This window comes from Nesoenas mayeri (assembly GCF_963082525.1).
Source record: "Nesoenas mayeri genome assembly, chromosome: Z".
NCBI lineage: Eukaryota > Metazoa > Chordata > Aves > Columbiformes > Columbidae > Nesoenas > Nesoenas mayeri.
In genome coordinates, this window is record NC_137542.1 from 62,823,250 (window position 1) to 62,843,041 (window position 19,792).

Here is a 19,792-nt window from a genome sequence, read left to right on the forward strand (position 1 = left end):
CTGGTGCTCTGTGACACGCAGCTCTCTGCAGTCCCCGTGCCAGGTGTCTCCCACCAGCCAGGCCTGGGCGCGTGCGTCTGCATCCTAGCCAGGTGTGCACCCTGGGGCCAGCATCCTCCTGGTCCAGGAGGACCTACTGGCTTCCAGATCCTGCTTTTGCTGGTGGGGCACAAGGGGTCTGCAGCAAGTCCACAGGCAAAACCAGAGAGCTCTACCTGCCAGACATGGCTTTCATACAGAAATTAGGAAAAACTGGGGTTCTCAAGGGGTCTGTTCTTCACAGAATAGCTGATTACTGCCCCTCCCCTGATATTCAAGTGAAATCTGAGAAAGACCTTCAAAAGCTGAACCTGGGAGTGAAAATTCATAACTCTGCTAAGCACTAGCAATCAGGAACTCAGTATAGATATCAGTTTAGGGTATATTCTTGTTTTCCCCTGACCCAGGATGAACCATCAATACTCTGCAGACAGTAACTGTCCTTTTTTCATCTCAGGCTTCTTGCTAACATCTTCTGCTCTATGCTTCCCTGTGAAACTGCCACTTTTGCTCAGCAAAACTTAGAAATAATGTGATCCATACTTGCAAAGTTTTAAGTTTGCTGCTTCTGATTTCATTGTTAGGTCTGATGGACAAAAATATTTCCTGGCTGTTTCACTCAATTTGTTTGTTGAACAACAAATAAATAAATGTTATTCTGTCTATACATCTGGGGCTCTAACCTTATTATGCTGTAATTCTTATTATTTACTTTAATGTAAATTATAATATTGTTCCATGGCACTTCTGTGAATTTGTCATATTTATTTGGGTTTCAAGAGCATAAAAAGTACTAAGGAAATGGATAGCATTATTTTTGAATTTCAACATTGAGTTGCATTCAAAGGTTGTTAAAACTGCTTTGGAAAACCGAGTAGTTAATATCTGCATGAACCAAGACTGAATTTATTCATCATCATGTAGTTGCCTGGAATTGTTTAAATACAGTGATTTTATGCAAGGATTATCAGGGGATTATCCAAGGGAATTCAGAATCTGAAATTCATTGAAGTTCCTTGGGAATTACAAGTTTTGTTGGAAAGCTGCAGGGTTCAGTCCCAGCTTGCATTAGAGGATGGCTAGGAGGTTAATCAGGGTGGTGAGAGGTGCCCTAGAGACCACTGGGATCCTGCAGGACCAAGGGGGACTTCAGGGGACTCCAGCCTCATTTGCTTTTATTATCACACATTCACTTTCTGAAGAGATGAAGAAATTCAGGATGACAGCATGACCTCTCCACTCCCCATCTTCAAGTCACTTTGCAGAACTCAGTCCCAATTCTGGCTGTGGTGTCTGACTTTGCCCTGCTGGCCTGCATCTAGACTTCAGATGCTGAGTCCTTGTATATCTGAAGTGAAGGAGAGTATTTGATTGTGTGAGAATTTGACTAGTTATTGAAGATTTTATTAAACTCAGATCTAAAAATGAGTTAAGGACAAATGACACTGCAGCTAAATCAAAATGACTGTCTGTTAAAAAAATTGTGAAGTCATCTACTTAGAATAAAAGATACCAACAGCAAAGTCAACATATCTTAAACTCTTGTTCATGAACAGCTGAGGTCTGGGCTAGCGTAGCATTTGTTGGTGGAATGTGACCAGACAAGCAGGTATCTCCAGGGGCTGGAGGACATCCTGGCAGATGAGGTATGGGGACTGTCCTTTTCCAAACAGCAAGGTGGTGGGAGGCAGGGATAGGAGCCACCTCCATGTCAGTTGCAATATCTCCCTCGCAGGAGACCTACAGTGGCTTTTCATCTCCTATGCAATACTTACAGGATTTTGCTTTGAGCATTACAAAATACTCCGTATAACTTTAATGCAAAAGCTAAACTGAAATGCCTCTTGCTGTGAATATGGAGCCTGGCTTAAACAGAGGTGTTAAGGCAACCTGTGATCTACTCTGCAACATCTTCTGATTTGCATTTTGGCTCTGGGCTCAGCAGGAGCTGATGAAGCATGATCACTTCCTATCCAGCCTCATCACAAAGACTCCCAGTGGCTGGGGTAATTCCCTGTGTCTTCAAACACAGAGCTGCCCTCAGCCCCCAAACCCTTATACACTTCCCTTTCTGCAGCTCCAGTGCCTGTGGAAGGCAAATATTTGGGATGGGGACAGAGAACCACATGCAGAGAGGTGCAGCTGCTGCAGGGGAATCTACCTTGCAATGCCTTCACTCAGGTGGACCCTGGGCAGATACACTTCCAGGGTGGACCAGTCCTGGGAGAAGAAGCCAGCTCACCTCCCAGCCCTACATCCTGGCTGTCAGAGGGCAAGAGAGGATGGGGAAGACCTCCGCACTCAACATTGCTGCCTCCTTACAGGTTATCATAGGTTCCCTTCTCCCCTGCACCTCCCCTTGCCTGCTCCAGTGCTGCTTTTGTTTAAGGCCACTTAATAGAGACAGAGCTCTTCAGGAGATGAGACTGAGACTAGTAAAGCAAAGAAAAACCAGCAGTTTAAACTGAGTTCAAAACATCCCTGCAGCATTTTGATGTGATACAAACCCTTCAGCAAATGAGGAGGATGTCATTTTTCTTTCATGGGGTTGAGTCATGTTAACGCTTTGTAAGACAATTTTCTTTATTAATAGCAAATTACACAACACAGTAAAACACATCCCTGGTCTGACCCTGATAGGGGCAATACAATCCAGTTTCTCTCATCCTATGACACCTTGACTCTGCTAGCAACCATAATTCACCCCGACAGCAGGCCCTTTCCCTGGCAGAAGTGATGGGATGCCAACATGCTGGTGAAAGGGGCTGCATGTAGGGTATCACCCACCCTGCCCTGCCACACCTCAGGGGCGTATTGTTGGGGCAGCTCAGCCTTTGCAGAGCCTCAGGTTGCTAAAGCAGTCCTTGTGGGTATGTTTTTCATGCCATTCAACTACATGCTTGGGAGGACCTGCTTGCCCTGTGGTGGAAATCCTCTGCCTCATGCTCAGAGCTTGTAGGTGTCTTGTCAGCTATTATAGCAAAGCAGAGATCCCAGCTGTGGTGAGAGGTGGAAAAAATACAACTCAATAGAGTAGTGAAACAAACTCCATTTACCCACCCCCGTGGTGATCAAGCAATGCTTGGTGCTATAGTACAGGTGCTAAATGCAGTTTCTTCTCAAAGGTAAAATAGTTGGTATAGCAAGATTGTGGATGATGCTTTTGGTAGTGAGATTTCTTAGTGAGCAGTGCTTGAGATACAGACACCCCTTAGAGATGCAAAGAAGGTCCGGGTGTCCAGGTCCGGAGCTTTCTGCTCTTCAAAGGGAAACCTTGATTCCGCAGCACACTAACACAGCACATTGGCATTAATTCTTGCAAAAGATCGTGTTATTTCAGCACTCACTTCATCACAGACGCACTGCAGGCTGTGGCCCCCATTCCCTTCACTCAATGTGGAAATTTCGCCTGCAGCATGTAGAATCATAGAACTATTTTTGTTGGAAGACACCCTCAGGATCATCAAGTCCTACCATAACCTGACTCTAGCACTAAACCATGTCCCTAAGAACCTTGTCTAAACACCTTTTAAACACCTTCAGGGATGGTGACTCCACCACTTTGCTGGGCAGCCTGTTCCAATGCCTGACAACTCTTTCCAGGAAAATTTCTCCAAATATTCAATCTAAACCTCCCCTGACACTATCCGAGGCAATTTCAACTTGTTCTATCACTTGCTACTTGGGAGAAGAGACACACACCCTCCATGCTACAACCTCCTTTAAGGCAGTAGACAGTGATAAGATCTTCACTCAGTCTCCTTTTCTCCAGGCTAAACAGCCCCAGCTCCCATCAGACTTGTGCTCTAGACCCTTCACCAGCTTCGTCTCCCTTCTCTGCACTCTCTCCAGTACCTCAATGTCCTTTCTATGATGAGGGGCCCAAAACTGAATACAGGATTCAAGGTGGGGGCCTCACCAGTGGCAAGTACAGTGAGACAATCACTTCCCTGGTCCTGCTGGCCACACTATTCCTGATACAAACCAGGATGTTGTTGGCCTTTTTGGCCACCTGGGCACGTTGCCGGCTCATGTTCAGCCACTGTCAATCAACACCCCCAGATCCTTTTCTACGAGGCAGCTTTCCAGCCACTGTTCCTCAAACCTGTAGTGCTGCCTGGGGTTGTTGTGACCCAAATGCAGGACCTGGCACATGAGTAAAGGCACAGACTTTGAGGTCTGCTGACTCTGGAGAACCTGTACAAACCACAGCTCTCAGACTTCTTACCAGCTACTTATTGACCCAAGTGCAGGAGCTGGCACATGGGTAAAGGCACAGACTTTGAGGTCTGCTGACTCTGGAGAACCTGTACAAACCACAGCTCTCAGACTTCTTACCAGCTGCTTATTGAAAACAGCAATCTTCTGGTTCAGGTTACATTTTAAAACCACCAACTCTTCCCCTCTGGAGCCATTCCCTCCTCAGCTACTGTCTACCAGTCTGACTGCTGGCACAAGCAGCCAGAGCAGACCAGACCACCCTCTAGCACCAGGACCTCAAACAAGGTAAATCTTCCTGTATAGACACAACTCCACGCAGGCTCTGACTCCATGCCACAAGGAGCAGCCTGGCTGCTGCACGTCCCATGAGGACCCCTTCGCTTGTCTGTGCCTGGTGGTTGCTTGAACTGATAGGAGCAGCAGCAGGTTCACAGTGCTCACTGTGACTGCTCAAGTGAAGAGTATTTCTGCTGCCTTGGGCACTTCATTCTTGGCTATTGACGCTTATTTCTCACTGCTACTTAGCACTGGCTGAAGAGATGTGGTGTGGGGTGATGCACAGTGTGAAACATTTGGCTGGACTTTAAACTTCCTATCATGTCAGCTGCTAAATGTTATGCTAAGCTACATTTATTACCCTTATGCTCATCCCCACTGTAACTCAGAATTAATTCAGGGACTAGGTTTTCCTTTCCCTCATAGTGTCTGGGAGGGGTAGCACTAGCCAGTCCTTGAGTCCTTGCTTTTTATTGTGTCGCTGCAGGTCTCACATGGATGTCCATGTCTTTGAAGGGTAGGGGATTGGTGTACATCACTTGTATTTTATTATACACTTATGCCATTCAACTGGTTGCAAATCCTTCAGTCTATTATTCCTGAAGAGCAGGATAAGCTAGCCCAGTAAGAAAGAAATCTAATGGTTCTGAAGTGTCACAAGTGCTACAGTGAGGGCTAAATTTTTGGTCCCATCTTTGCACGCTATGAATCAGTTATCGCTCTGAATACCACAGAAAAGGAAGTAAAAGGAAGGCTGTATGGCACATCGAAGCCCTGGAGGTCATTAGGAAGCCATATTGTCAACACACAGACTCACACTAGACTTTACTTCAAAAACGGTCTGAGAGATCGAGAAGCTAGAGTCAAATGTGTATGGAGCTCCTGCTTTTGGTCTCATTCTGTCAACCCCTAAGTCACCACAGAAAACTTTGGGGTAACTAAATCCATGCTCAGTGCTTGCAAAATCTTACTGAAAACTTCACATCAGTACTGAGGGACTTCGCAACCACATCCCATCAGTAACCATCAGGTTTCCTCTCCACTAAGAGGTTACACCAGGCTTTGTGTTATCATTGCTGCTAAGGGCAAGTTAATTATCAAGATACTTGCTGCCAGATCACCCCGTGTATCCAGTACATGCACTCACCACTGCCTCCCACTGTGATGGATCACTGTCCTGACCAGGACCCAGCCAGAAGGCAACCCATAGTGCAGACCCAGAAAAATAAAAGTGGAGCTTGTTAACATCTCCAAAGTCCTCATTGTCTGGAAGACCTAAACTGTGACTTTTTGATCGCTTGGGACTGTAAGTATGGCCGTGATCATGCTACATTTGGGGACTGTTTGTGGCATATAAGAAATAAGTTTGATTGTTGCCATGGCAGGTAGCAATGGGTAACCACCCATTCTAGAATATGTGTCAGCTGACTACTGAAAACACAGTTTAAGCAGCTGGGCTATGGACATATAATAGGAACACTAGAGTTCAACTTGACTGAAGTAACTCAATTGGCCCTGTCAATGGTTTGATATGTTCCTTTTACAGGAACCAAGTCAGAGTTGCAGTGACAGCCGAAGGAGAGCATTCCCAGCAGCAGAAAAACCAAGTTTGAGGTTGCATTTTGTTCTTCATTCCTTTACTCTTGTGTTGGTTTCAGCATCAAGTAGGTTTCCCCACAGTCCATGATCCAACGTGAGCCCAGGACTCCTCCCTCCGTGGTCAGTGAGCATCTCCATCACTGACTTCTGTCGCTACCTGTCTGCCCCAGCTCTGTGCTGGGCATAGCAAGCCTCTTCTGAGCCTTGCCATACATTCCCCTGTAACAGCACTTCTCTTACGTTTTTGTATGTGTCTAAATTGGCTTTAAATAGAGCTGAACTTTCTTTAAGGTGAAGTAAGCATAGCTTGTTAACTCTGGGCAGTTTGACACAAGAGATGTGCGATTTGTCATGTTGAGTGGTTTAGAGAAATGACAAACGCATGTGATTTATGAACTGAGAGCCTATCAGCATCATGCAGGCTTGATGATAAGTGTTGCATTAACGCTATTTATGGCATTGAATAAGAGCAAAGACTGTGAAGCTTGCGGTTTAGCAGGTTACAAATAATCAAGCAAACATTATATTCAGACACCGAGATTACCCTGAGGGCGGTTATCACAACCAGCACTGCCTGTGACTCAACTCAGCATCTACACATAGCAGTCAAGGCCGAGAAGTGGGAGGAGGGAAAAGTTTTCTCCCAGGAAGAGATGCGGGAGGGGATAACCAGTAAAGGTGTATGCTATTGCTCTGGCACCAGGAGAGGTGCTGGACATTCAGCAAGCTGTTTAATTTTAGCTTGGGCCTGGCTCCTCTGTGGATCCCCCACATGGTACCTCCCCTCTGAAGGGCTGGTGCAGGAAGACCTCACCACCAGAGCCACATGTGGATGTCAGCGTGGCTCCCAAGCAAGGGACCTTGATAGATGTCTCCTTCAGTCCATGTCTATGGACCAGAGTGGATTGCATTTGCTTTTGTCAGCTGCAGCGGCTGTTCTGATCAGTCCTAGTTCTCTTGCAGAAGAATGATCTCCTCTCCAAAACATGGCACAGTTATTGTGGTTGGACTTTGCTTGCTGACATACCCCTTGTGGCCCAGGTCAGGTCCTTTGCCACACCTGCAGAGGACACGGAGCTGCAGCCTGTTCTGTCACTGCAGCCTTCTCCCAGTAACTCTGCCCCGAGCAGCAGATTCTGTTCCTCCTCTCCCAAATTTCCTGTTCAGCTCTAGGTTACTAGAATATTTGTCACTTTATTTTCAATGCTGAGATCACTTTATTATACAGAATATGATTTTCAGATGTATCGAGAAATCTTATTATTTACATGTCACATTCTAAAATTAATTAGACCTGGGTCATCATGAAGAACAAACTTTATCTTTGACAAACCACCACTTTGATAAGTACAATTGTAAGGTATTTTTCCTATTCAAGGACAAGTATTTCTCAGCTGAAGTGACTATCTCCTTGACTGAGTCTTTCTCATCTGGGAAAAAACTGTGATTCAACACTATCATCTCTGGTAGTGTTAGACATCACAGTAATGGGCCCATTTCAGAAACACTGTGGAGTGTTACACAATACAACTAGTCAATATGACTCAGATAAGAGATGCCAGCATACCCAGCATAATGGTCTATTTATCATTTCAACTGCTCCTACCACATAATCCTTTATTTTTCACATGCATGTGATTCCTTACCAGTTATCCTTAGTACTATACAGGCTGCAGTGCCAAACACTTCTAGGTGAAAGTACTGGAATATTTTACAGCAGTGTAAAAATCATGAAGGACTTTGGGATCACTTGGTCAGCATTTGTCAACTTTCTGGAGTCTGGAGACAGCTTTATCTTTGATAGCAAGGTTACCATCTTAACCTTGAGTGTGCCCACAGTCTTTTCAATTTCAAACAGAAACTGTGCAGCTTTCAAAGGCTGATGATTTTCTTTCACATAATACTATTCCTGCGGTATCAGAAATGACAAAAAAATGTCACTGAGTGAAAAGTGCAGAATTAGGTCATTAGTGCAAGGGCAAAAGGAGCATTGGTTTCACATAGCCGAGGTATTAGTGGTTTAATGGGATGGAGCTCTCCAGCCCCACATCTTATCAAGTCACCCTCTGCTCAGCCACAGGGACGTATTTTCTGCTGCCACTAGATGTCCTCAGCCGCAGCTGGGGAACCCGTACCTTTCTGCAGCATTCTCGAATTCTTGCCATTTTTCGGCTCCCAAAAGACCACGTTAACTAATGCTCCAGGTGGTTCAGTTGCATTTATGCTCTTTGCAACATGTTCTAACCACAGTTTTTTTCCTGCCGCAATTTTATTCTGTGTTTCCACATAGCACTTTTCTCAGTTCATGCAACTGCTGAGAAGGTAGAGTCGGAGCAGTATGTGGAGTTTCAAGGCCGACTTCACAGATAGGTATTTGAGAGCTACGCTATGACAATTTGCTCTGCAACCCATGAAGTCAACCAGGACCTGCTTAGAATTTAAAGCAGATGTGTCACAGGAGCATTTTTGACTACTTATCCCCCAAATACTTGTCCTCTGAGCAACTGCTCATCCTGTCTTCCTGCTAGATGCCTCGTTGCAACATTTGCAGTTTTACAAATGTCCTTATTTAGCCAAGCAGCTAACAGAAACAAAGCTTTCCATTGAAGGCTAATTCAAAGTCTCAAACACACGTCCTCAGCTGTTGCAAAATTATGCCGCTAAGTGCTATAGGCTCTGTTGTTTTACATCAGCTGAGAAACTACTTGCGAGGGCAAAATAAGTGGATGCAGCTGCAGTTCTCTTCCTTGGGAGTTGCTCCTCATACACAACTGATTGCAGGTGGCTGAGACATGGTATTTAAAAAGGCAAGTGTGATGGTTTGGGTTTTTTGTTTGCTTGTTTTGTTTTGTTTTATTTTATTTTATTTTTAACATACCTGGTGAAATTCCTTCATGTGCCCTCTCTGATGGCTGCTCAGGGCATTAACTCCTACTCTAACTCATAGGAAAGGATGTGGATAGAGTTGGCTTAGAAAATAGATTACCAGATCAGAAATGAAACATTATCTCTCATGCATATCATGCGGCAGAAGAAAGATAAAATTGAAAATGTGATCCCTTTTTTTCTTCAAATAATACCATGCCATTCAGTGGACTTAATTATCCCTAGAGACATCTAATAATTGTTGGCCTGTCAATCAAAACCCTTATTAGACATTCACATGATGTCACATCACAGTCTAACAAATCTTCCTGCCAGTCAAAAACCTTTATATAGATCAATCTGATTTCAGAGGCTAATTTTGTGTTTGACCTTTTACCCAATTTCTTAAGGGCTTAAATTGGAGAGGAGCTGAATGTATTCTGTGTGCTGCTGAGGTAGGATGATGTGCTCTGGGCTGTCCCTAAGATTTCCCTCCTGGCCATGCTTTGCTTTATGCTGTGGCATGGAGCCTGGAGAGGGGCTCTGCCTTGCACAGCTGAGTGACTTGGAGTGGATCTGAGTTGCCTTCTTCTGTCCTGTCTGTACCACAGTGCTAATTCCCTGGCTGCCTGGTATATGATGAAGCCATGCTTAACTGAGATACCTGAACAGGGTTTTGAGATGTTACAGTCCATCCCATGCACACTGCATACACTCATCACATTGCTGTGGCCATGCACCCATTGCAGCGATTGCTGTGCTGGAGCAGACCCTAGAGCCTTTGACTCAGGAGGAAATATCTGCTTTGCTAAGGGAAAAGTGTGTGTGCCCAAGCAGAGCACATACCACACTGAGAGCCTGGAGAGTTTGCTCGGTGAGAAGCAAATACTCTAATAACCACCAGGACTTGAAAAGCAACCCCATCCAGATTTCCCAAACCAAATAGGCAGGCACATCAAACTGCTGTACTGCTGTGCTGCACTGACAGCTCTGGGCTGTGTCACATGTGCTGCAGATGCTACTCTGCACCACCCCAGCAGTTGTGACTGGCTTTGGAGGTGCTGGATTTCCTTTGCTAGTGAGGGCAGGTTAACACAGATACTCCATGTGTTCAAGGCATCCATTCAAATGCGGCACCAGATTCCTATCCACAAATATAAAATTATCACTAGCAATAACTTTCAATTCTTTCTCAAACGGCATTTGGTGGAAAGCAATTAATGACATTCCTGGCTGCTGGAAACATCACCTGATCTATTGGGGTCTCCTAGTGTCACTTCTCTCTCCCTTCCCACAACCCCAGACAACTTTGTTTCTCATTTTCATAAGAAGGAAGCAATATTCTAGAATGGTGATTGCCCCATTGCACTCGACACACTCTGCACTGCTGTAGAGTGAAAAAGTTGGTGCCTTCCTAGTGGGCCTGGCTGGTAAGTCAGAGCTTGGAGGGACTACTACGTTGCACTTGTCATCAACATGGTGTCATATGCAGCTCTTCAAGGTCTGTAGTTGGATACTGAATCTGAAGAGGTTATAAATTTATTTACCAATAGTGCATCAAGCTTTGTGTACCCAGTTGCACTGGCACTACAAGTCTATTTTGAACTGAAATAAAAGCAAATTGCAGAGGCTGAGGCTTTCAAGATAATATAATTTATCTTCTGAAAATCTGCTTTTTAGATGTCAGGCAAAAGAAATTCACAATATCCAGAAAAGACCTTGTCTGGCATCATATTTTTATTGGTCTGTAATATAACTTGAAAATATTAGGCCATATTGTGGTGTTCAATTTTCTATTGATTTTTCAGACAGTTTGATAACACCAATGAAAAAAAAAATGCCTGTAATTATATATCATTCCTAAAGCTGAGAGACTTTAGAGAAAGCCACACAGCAAGCTTCCTCTGTTTGTAAAACTTAAAAGTGCTTCCTAGATTAATGAACTACATGCAAACTTGAGGTCAGCAGGAAAAGTGTCAGTAAACAATGAGAAAAAAACACTGCCTTAATGTTTGAAGAAGACATTTTTCCTTTCTGAGGGAAGCTAAAACACAGATGTTCACATCTGCTGGACAAAGTGGCCATAGCGAGGTTGGCTGTGCAAGCACCATCTTACACAGCCAGTGTAAGTGGCTTCAATGATGTTCTCCTTTCTGAGGATTGTTTACAGAAAAGAGGATTGCTCACAGCTTTTTCTGATTCAGAGGCAATTCAAAATTTCCAGGTGATCTTCAGGTATCTTCCTTGGAATTGGTGTCTACTAATGCAGCACTAGTTGGCTCCTGTGGGACAGCAGAGGAATGACCTAGTGGTGCAGTGGGTTAGCCCACAGTTAGCCCAAGACTGAGATGGGAAGTCCATTGCCCCAGGACCCCAAATTGTGCAAAGGTCTTTTGTTTTCAAGCATCTGAATGCACTTTGTGTCATTTTCTTCCTTTGTACAAAAAACGTTTCTTCTTTAAAGCTGACAGAGTTTAACAGTTGTCTTTTCAGTTAAAACAGCAACAAGAAAAACCTAACCAGCCAAGTAAAAAATGTTGATTTATGAAGTTTTATAAAACTTTTGTTGGAATAAAGATCACTTGAGTGATTCTCCTCTGATTCTCCCAGCTTGTATGCAAGCAAGCACCTTCCCCAGAGGAATTAGGCTGCCCTCAATCCCTAGTAACTTCAGCTGATGAGATGGCCCTCCTGACCCTCCCCATCATGGCAGGAGATCTTGCCACTTGACCCTGGGGCATGTTTCTGCTGCCAGCTGTGATAAGCACAACTCTGCTTGGCACATGTCCAGGGGGTCATCAGGGATGAGCAGAGGGTTTATGAGCTTTCTGGAGATTGTTTCCAAAAAGCCCCTTGCTCAAAAGTCATAATGAAGAAACTGGTCCCTACTGGGACAATCTTATTCCTTTTAGCTCGAGTTTGAAGCTTTAAGATGTCCCTCTCTCCCTTCCTCTTGGAGGAAGGAGAAAAGCTTGGAGAGTAGCAACAGTCTTGAGGACCTATGTGGAATCATAAAAGCACTCCTACTTTTTATGGCTGATACTCCCGACATCCTGATCCAACAACTGCAATGATATTGAAGTGCATGACACTGCAGGAAGCAAAAAGTTGTGCAATTGTCATCAGTTTAATACTTTCTGCCATGCTCTCCTAGAAGATCTTCTGTGAATCCAGTATCTGTCACAGAAGAGTTAAAGAGGCAGCACATTGTGGCACTGCCAACACTGCGAAGTCTCCTTTTTAGCTGGGATAACATTATTTGGTGGTGGCCCCTTTGTTAGCCAAGTGGATTGTTATATTTACTAGAACATACGAAAGCCCCTTTTTAAAATAAATTACATCTTCTTAATGATACATGATTTTATACAAATACTACAGTCTTTACTGAGTGATATCCAGAGGTCTGAGGAGGAGACACAAGTGAAATGCATTCTTCAAATATTGCCTAGCGGGGCATGTCATTTTGGAGGATGGCTTTTTATTAACCTCTTACCAAACAGAAAATCTTCATTTAATTCAGATGCCTTTTATTATAGTTTGAAGTTATCAACAAAATAACAAAGAATAAAGAGAGCTCTGCAAGAAAAAAGCTATGACACCCTGCTGCTGAGAATTCACAAGGCTTTTGAAGTATGCTTAATTCAAACAGGAGTGTAGAAGTACTCTTAATGCAACCCAAAAGCAAGTTCACACTTTGTCCTACTCTCTCCACACCTGGCCATGGGGTCCCACTGCCCCTTTTGCACACAGCGGGTTGGATCAACGTGAGGTGAAATCATTGTTCCGTAAGATGACTCACACTACAAAGCTGTGTGCTAGAATCCCATCATTAAATCCCCCACAAGTGGTCCTTTAAAAGCCCTCTTCTTAATGGTGCCAGAATAGTGAAAGCAGAAGGCATTTACATTTCCCCTTAAGACCCAGTCCTTCCATCAGCCCTTGGAGCAGTTTGCAGACTAAATTTTCTATGTATTTGAATAAATTATCATATGAATAAATTCATTTGTGCGAATGAAGAGGTGGACAACTGGGATGCAGTAATGCCAACACAACAAATTTGAAGCTGGGGAAATGAAGCCATAACAATGGCAAGTGGTACTGTCTGCTCAGGCGACAGGAGACAGCTGTGACCACATCTGAAAAACAAGAGTGTGAGGAGTTATGGAGCTGCATCTAAAAAGAGATTTAGAATAAGCAGAGCTGAGCAAAAAACAAGCTGCTCTTTTTGAGCTGCAAACATATGGTTGTTACAGAATGACTGAAAACTAAATTGCAAGTTTTATGCCTCATTCCAAATTTTTCAGTTCAGAAAGTGTATAAGTAACATCCCTCTGCCTTTTATTTCCCAGTGACATTTAAGAAATACATGTCTCAACTCCTGCCAAATGATCTGTCACCCCAAGCCCTTGACCTGGGCAACTGATTAATTCATGTTACAGATGCATGCAGTGCAAAGACTGAAAATATTAAAAGTCAGATCTTAAGTAGTGTAAACTGGCTTCGGCTTGGCTTACACCAGCTGGTGATCTGCCTTGTAAGTGTCTTAGAGCAGTAACAGTTGGACAGATGATGGTTTGCTTTCACTAAATCCTGAGGAGGGACATAACTATGTGTGCTTTGCTCACATTTGTGGCCAGCAGATAGACTGTATTAAGCACTTTTAAAATCCCTCTTTCTTTAGTTGTTCTTCGACGAAATCATTGCATGCCACAGTCAACGCAGCAACCAGAATGACAAATTCATTAAAATCCACTTCATTGTCCTTATTGGAGTCCAGATCTTTCATGATCTTATCAACCAGAAGGGAGTCCTTTTGGCCCTAAAGAGAAAGAAAAGTGAATTAGCTGTGCAGGTCTTGAATGCGTAATTCTGACACACCTGGCAGTGCAACCCACTGCTATATCACAAGCCCCAGCACTACTAAGGAAAGGGCTGCATGAAATATGCACCTAAATAGTAATATACAACTAGCCACAGCATTAAAAACATAGGTCCAGAGTTCCAAAAATGCACAACAGAAACCAAAGACAGTGTAGCTCTTAGAAGGAATACAGGTCCTAAGTAGGTACTGAAGTGAACCAAACAGATTTTAGGAGCTGCTAGGCACTGATTTCTTTTGACAAGATGGATCTATAATGTGCATTTATCTGTATCATCCCTTAACAAACTACTTAGATTTTCAACGGGCTTTTCATAAGTGGTCATATTATACATCCATTCATCACATTCAGAAGATCTCTGCTTAGCAAACAACTCATCGTGTTCAGTGGGAGTCAGAACAGTGAATCTTGTAATAATAAATCAATAGCAAGATTAAAAGAAAATCCAATTCAAGGAAATGGGTAGGATACAATGTAAAAAAAAAATTAAAAATCCTTCTGGTGGTGATAGAGTCCACAGCAATTTTTACAATTACAAGGATATAGAAAGCCAACTATGAATCTGGTCATTATTTCATAAAAAGCATCCATACTGTGTAATGCAGAACATAACAAACGTGCAAAGACATATTCAGCTCAGTAGCTTTTTGCTGAAAGGATTATCTTAGCATTTCTCTGCAGGGCACACAAGCTGCTGTACTGTGTCTATGGTCATTGTGCATAAACCACTTTCTTGTCTCATAAGAACTGGTTGCTGGATTTAGTTCTTCAAAGGACTTATCTATGCCCCATTAGTAAAGATGAACTAACAAACAAAAAACTGATTAAAGCCTGATTTATCATCCATTTTGCTACTGCTTCTAGACTGCCCTTGTCCTCCTGCTCGGAAGTGCAGAGAAGTGAGTGGAGCACAGATACCTGGCTCTGCCGCTGGCAGCATATGACACGGCACCAGGGCAGCACCACCCCCTGACAACACAGTTATCAAGCTGGACATTTGATCCCATCTCCTTCTGTCTGGCTCCATAAAGACAACTGTCATCTGAGATGCTGTGGCAGAATATGCCTTGCAGAAGGAGATGCTACTCCTGAATGCTCAGATAGCTGCTTATCCCACCCGTGAAATAATAACTCAAGAGGTTCGGGGGCTGTGTCTTACTGAAAGAAAGTCAGTGAGCTCGCTGGTGAGGAGCTCCTTGAGTTCTCCTTTACTGAGCTTGTATCTGTCTCCTTCTTTGCCAGAGTAGTGATGGAAAATCCTGATCAAGGTGTCCATCGCATCCTCCAGTGGTGTGGACATAGCAGTGAATGGGAGAGCTGTGGGGCAAATATTCAGAGTCAGTGACATTGCATGGGAGCCAGACCAAAGGCTGATCTCAGGGAAGGCATGAAGATCTAGCTGAAAAGAGAAATTGTTACCAGTACTGAAAAAATGGATTTTCAGTTGATCCATCCTGACAGCTATGTGTGAGCAAGGCTAGACTGTTATAAAATAAAGCATTGTCCTGAACTGACTAGCAATTATTTCAAAAGGCAAAGGGAAATGAAGGCCTTTATTTAAGGGAGTGTTCTACTGTGCATCCATTTTGCAAAGCTACTGTTAAAGAAAACCTCCCGTACCCATAGCTGAAACCACAGGGAAAATTAAGGCACACCCTCCTACCTGCTCATTCAAAATTTTACTCCAAGAAAATGAGATTAGCAAATAACAACAGCCAGAGTGTACGCACATTTATAAAGAAGGCTCTACACCAGTTTCTTTGGTGGTTAAAGTCACCAGTAATAAGGATAGAAGCATCAGCTTTCAATTTATTCTATCGTGTTTGCTTGGGATGACCTTTTTATTCTGTAAGTTACCTGGAATAAACAAATGTGAGCTAGGCATCCCCAAGGGTTTGTTTCATCAAGCATGCAGTAAGAAGGTACACAGGGAAGCATCACCAAGAAAAAAGATGGAAATATGGTTAGTTGCTGAGTAGCTGACTCAAAAAATAACTTAAATAGAAATCAAGCGAAAAGGAAACATTATGTCGATTAAGCCCCAGGAGAGAGATTAAAAAGCCAGAACAAAATTCAAGGTTAGACTCACATCCTGAGCAATATCACTGTGTAAAGGCCAAGACTTACCTGGTTTACAGGCTAGTTGAAGTATATGCCAGAAAATACTCTGATCACAGAAGGCGATGGTCACCTTTCTTTCAAAACCTGTGCACAGGCTCATGTTTATCAGGCTGAGAGGGTAGATTACACAAACAGAGACAGACGTATAATTGTCACAAGGATGACAGGGCTTCTGTTTCTCTCTGCATTTGCTTTCTCTGTTCAATAAAAACCACTTGCTGTAAATGGGTCACTAAAATATTCACTAGGTAGGACAGGAAGCTGTGTGTGGAACATATGGAGTAGTTTTTATCATTTGACCTTTTACAAATATGCTTATCCAAGGGCCCGAAGTTCAAAATTAGAAAATGCTAACAGTCGCCAAGTCAGTATAAAACAACTTTCCCCCATTTTCAAAAATAACTCTTTTTATTCTAGGTACCTAGGGCTAGTCTTATAGGTGAATTTGCCACAAATTCCTTGAGACACTTACCTTTATGGTCAGATGTCTCAATATGCTTAAAATGTTGGTTCTTTCTGAATGAAAGGAAGCCTATTTCAGGGGAAGGTGTGCCTGAAATTTCAGTGTGCATTGATCAAGAGTCTTGGCTTCATTTTTATTGGTCCTACACAACAACTGCAGTTCAGAATCTCTCTTTTAAGAAGTGATCTTCCCCCAGGAAGACCCTGGGGACTTGCTGACCCCAGGTACAATGGCTGGGGGATGCAAGAAACAGCAGATTGACCATGGTAGGGCCTGCTTACCACCCAAAATACCAAATAACCACAGTTATCATGACAGCCACATGAAATGCAAAACTGCTTGCTTCAGGTTTGCTTCCCCTCAGTAAAGCCTTCCACCTGCTGCACATGCACATCCAGCAAGCTCAGTTATGCAAATCAACAGCAAGAGGGCACAGAGCTGCAGCGCTTCCTCTCTTTTATTCCAGCCAGGGGTGAAGAGAATGAGATGGGCATTGTTTTTAGCTCTGAAAACATCCAGGAACATACAATTTTGAGTGCCACAGTAGATCTCAGCCTACCCTCTGCCTGCCTGCTCTGCCTCCAAACATGATATTTCTTTCCTTTGTGCCATTGTGACAAGTCTCCACAACCTGAGTGGTCTTGGCTGTGCTTCTGGAAGAAGGGAGAGGGAAGGGGGGCCACATAAAAATGCTGCATCCCAGTGGTATGGGAGGTGACTGTGTGTAGAGCATTGTTTCCGAAGCAGTAGGTAGGTCCTTCTGGGTAGAGGTCCCTGTGGACATGCACAATACTGTGTACAGGTCATACACCTTCACTTCCCGTCACTGCAGTTATGAGTGCTCACCAGGGATGGGGAGAGCCAATGCTGATGTAAATTTTAGAAAAAGTCCAGATGCAAACCAGCCTGGAATTGTTGATATGCAACAAGAGATACCTAATCTCTCCTGGAGTCACAGGAGAGTTGGGTAGGAAAGTTGCTCTCCAGATGTCTTCTGTAAGTGTGGGTAGCTAATGGGTGTCCAGTCTAGTACAGAGAGAGTCGTGTGTGCTCCAGAAAGCATGCAGATCTAGCTGCACCATATGCAGCACATGGGAGAAGAGCATGAGTGATATCAGGTGCAGCAGAGCTCTCCCACGCAGATCCTGGGGATTCTCTGCATCTTTTCAGATGCTAAGAAAAAGCATGGAGTTTCTTATATAGCCACAACCATGCAGGGCTATGTCTTGCCTGCAATTCACTAGTGATCACAACTATTGCTCAGAAATATTAATCAGATAAACATCAACATCCTGAGCTTTTTTGCCATTCAACAGCAGTTTCACCTACAACCAGAAAAAAACCACGACTGCATCAATACATAAGTATAAAATCCTTCTGTTTATCTATATATTACATTGATCATCTAGCTGATGAATATTGCAAATGAATTATCTAACCAGAGTCTCCAGGAGGTACAACTTCCAGGAAGCAGGTATAAACTTTCAGATGCCATCCTCAGAACAACAGAAAGAAGAGTCTCCTCTATCATCTCCAGGATATCAGCTTAATAATTTATACAGTGATATAATCTGTGCAGTCTCTTTCAACAGCTAATTTCATTCCAGCTAATTGTATAAGAAACTATTATACACTAGTGGATTATGTATACATGGGAAACAGCTGCACTGAGCTTGTTTATTAAGAGGTCCATCCAATTTGCTGTGTCCATTCCTTTCCTCCCTGGCTAGTGAAATTCTGCCAGTGGTTCCAGTGACAGCAGAAATTTCCTAGCTCCTGTGAGGGCACGTCCCAGACGCTATTGAAAATACATTATTATCAATCAACTGGTTTTAATCTTTCATCCAAAACTCCAGCACAATCTGGTTTTGTGTGATATCTAATAGACGCTGAAAATAACTAAAGTCAATGCGGCCTGCGAGCACTTATCTATCAGGGCAAGGCCTGAGTCTGTGTCAGCCACCACCATTCACCCATCAGCCCTCCCCTGCACTCTGGCTTCCAGGAGGCTAAACACATGAGTAGCACCAGACACATGGTTGACAGGGGGAGTAGGACTGCATCAGGACTGTAGACATGAAGATTGGTGTTTTCCGCATTCCTGACCAAACTTTGTCCATCACATCCTGCCAAATTGTGGCTCTGTTTATGGGAAGGCACCTCTGGAGATGTATAGTCCCACCTCTTGCTCAAAGCAACATGATCACCAGTGCCAGACCGGATCAACCATGGCTTTGTTCAGTTAAATCTTAAAAGACTCTGAGAACAGAGGTTTCATAACTTCTTGGGCAACTTACTCTAGTGCTACACTACCTCCCTGGGGAAGATGTTTATCCCAATAACCAATATGAACATTCCAAGCTGCAACTGTGGCCATTGGCCCTTTCTGCACCACCTACCATGACCACAAAGAGTTTGACTTCTTTGACTTTATGAATTCCCTTTGAATAGTCTTGGCTCCTCACTCAAACTCAAAAATAAACTTGAAAGCAGCATGTCCCCTGACTTGCCCAATCTAGTTCCCTTTTTAGTGTCCCCATCATGTTATGTGTTTGTCCCTTGTAGACTGCTCCAGCTTTGCCCTTCTCCTAAGGAATATTTCAGTATTAAAGTGTGCACTGCAAAATCAATGGCTGTCAGAAGCAGAAAGATAAATTTTTCACCTGGCATAGCATAAAAACTATATAGGGATGAATTTTGCTGTCTTTGCTCAAGCAGTGATAGATACGAAGCTTACAGAATGAGTCAGCCATCTGATTTTACTGGAGGCTGCTGAGAGAGGCACAGGTTGTTCCTTGCTGTGTAAACCTGAGAAAGGCTTCAACTAGCTACGAGTGCTTCCTTTAATTTTAGCTGGGGTAATGTACACCCAGATGGGAGGCTCTACAGGACCATTCCTCCCCTCCTACATGGACACTGGCCAGTTAGAATACAGGCAGATAATCTTATCACTGGTCTCTGCTCCCAAGAAAACTGAGCAGAGTTCTGCCCTGTGTGACAGCAATCAGCCCCTGGCATGGGCCAGCAGTCTTCTTCCTCCACAGCTAGGAAGGAGAAGCTTCAGCTTCTTTACCAACATTTTGCCTTGGTCTCTTCTTGAGGTGACATAACACTGTTTGCCTTTGAGTCAGAGCAGCCTATAAAGTGACATTCTGAGTCACAGTAAAATACTGGTCATCTTAAGTGGAAGTATCTCATACTTAGGGCATCTGGTTTTCAACACTTGCCAGAATGCATGTGGGGAATATTTTCTCAAATAATTATTGCCTGAGAAAGGCAAATAAGCCTCCCACCCACATCCTTTTTTTTTTTTTTTTTTTTTTTTCCC

The 19,792-nt window shown here is 43.6% G+C and overlaps 1 protein-coding gene across 1 annotated transcript; it reads right to left on the reverse strand.

The window, feature by feature from the left end:
- Nucleotides 1–13,660: 13,660 nt before the first annotated feature.
- On the reverse strand, nucleotides 13,661–15,180 carry S100Z (S100 calcium binding protein Z; the record flags this gene model as incomplete). Its single annotated transcript, XM_080362665.1, has 2 exons — nucleotides 13,661–13,819; nucleotides 15,040–15,180. 2 exons carry the CDS (start codon nucleotides 15,178–15,180, stop codon nucleotides 13,661–13,663), a joined length of 300 nt encoding a protein of 99 aa, XP_080218791.1.
- Between the last annotated feature and the right edge of the window lie 4,612 nt (nucleotides 15,181–19,792).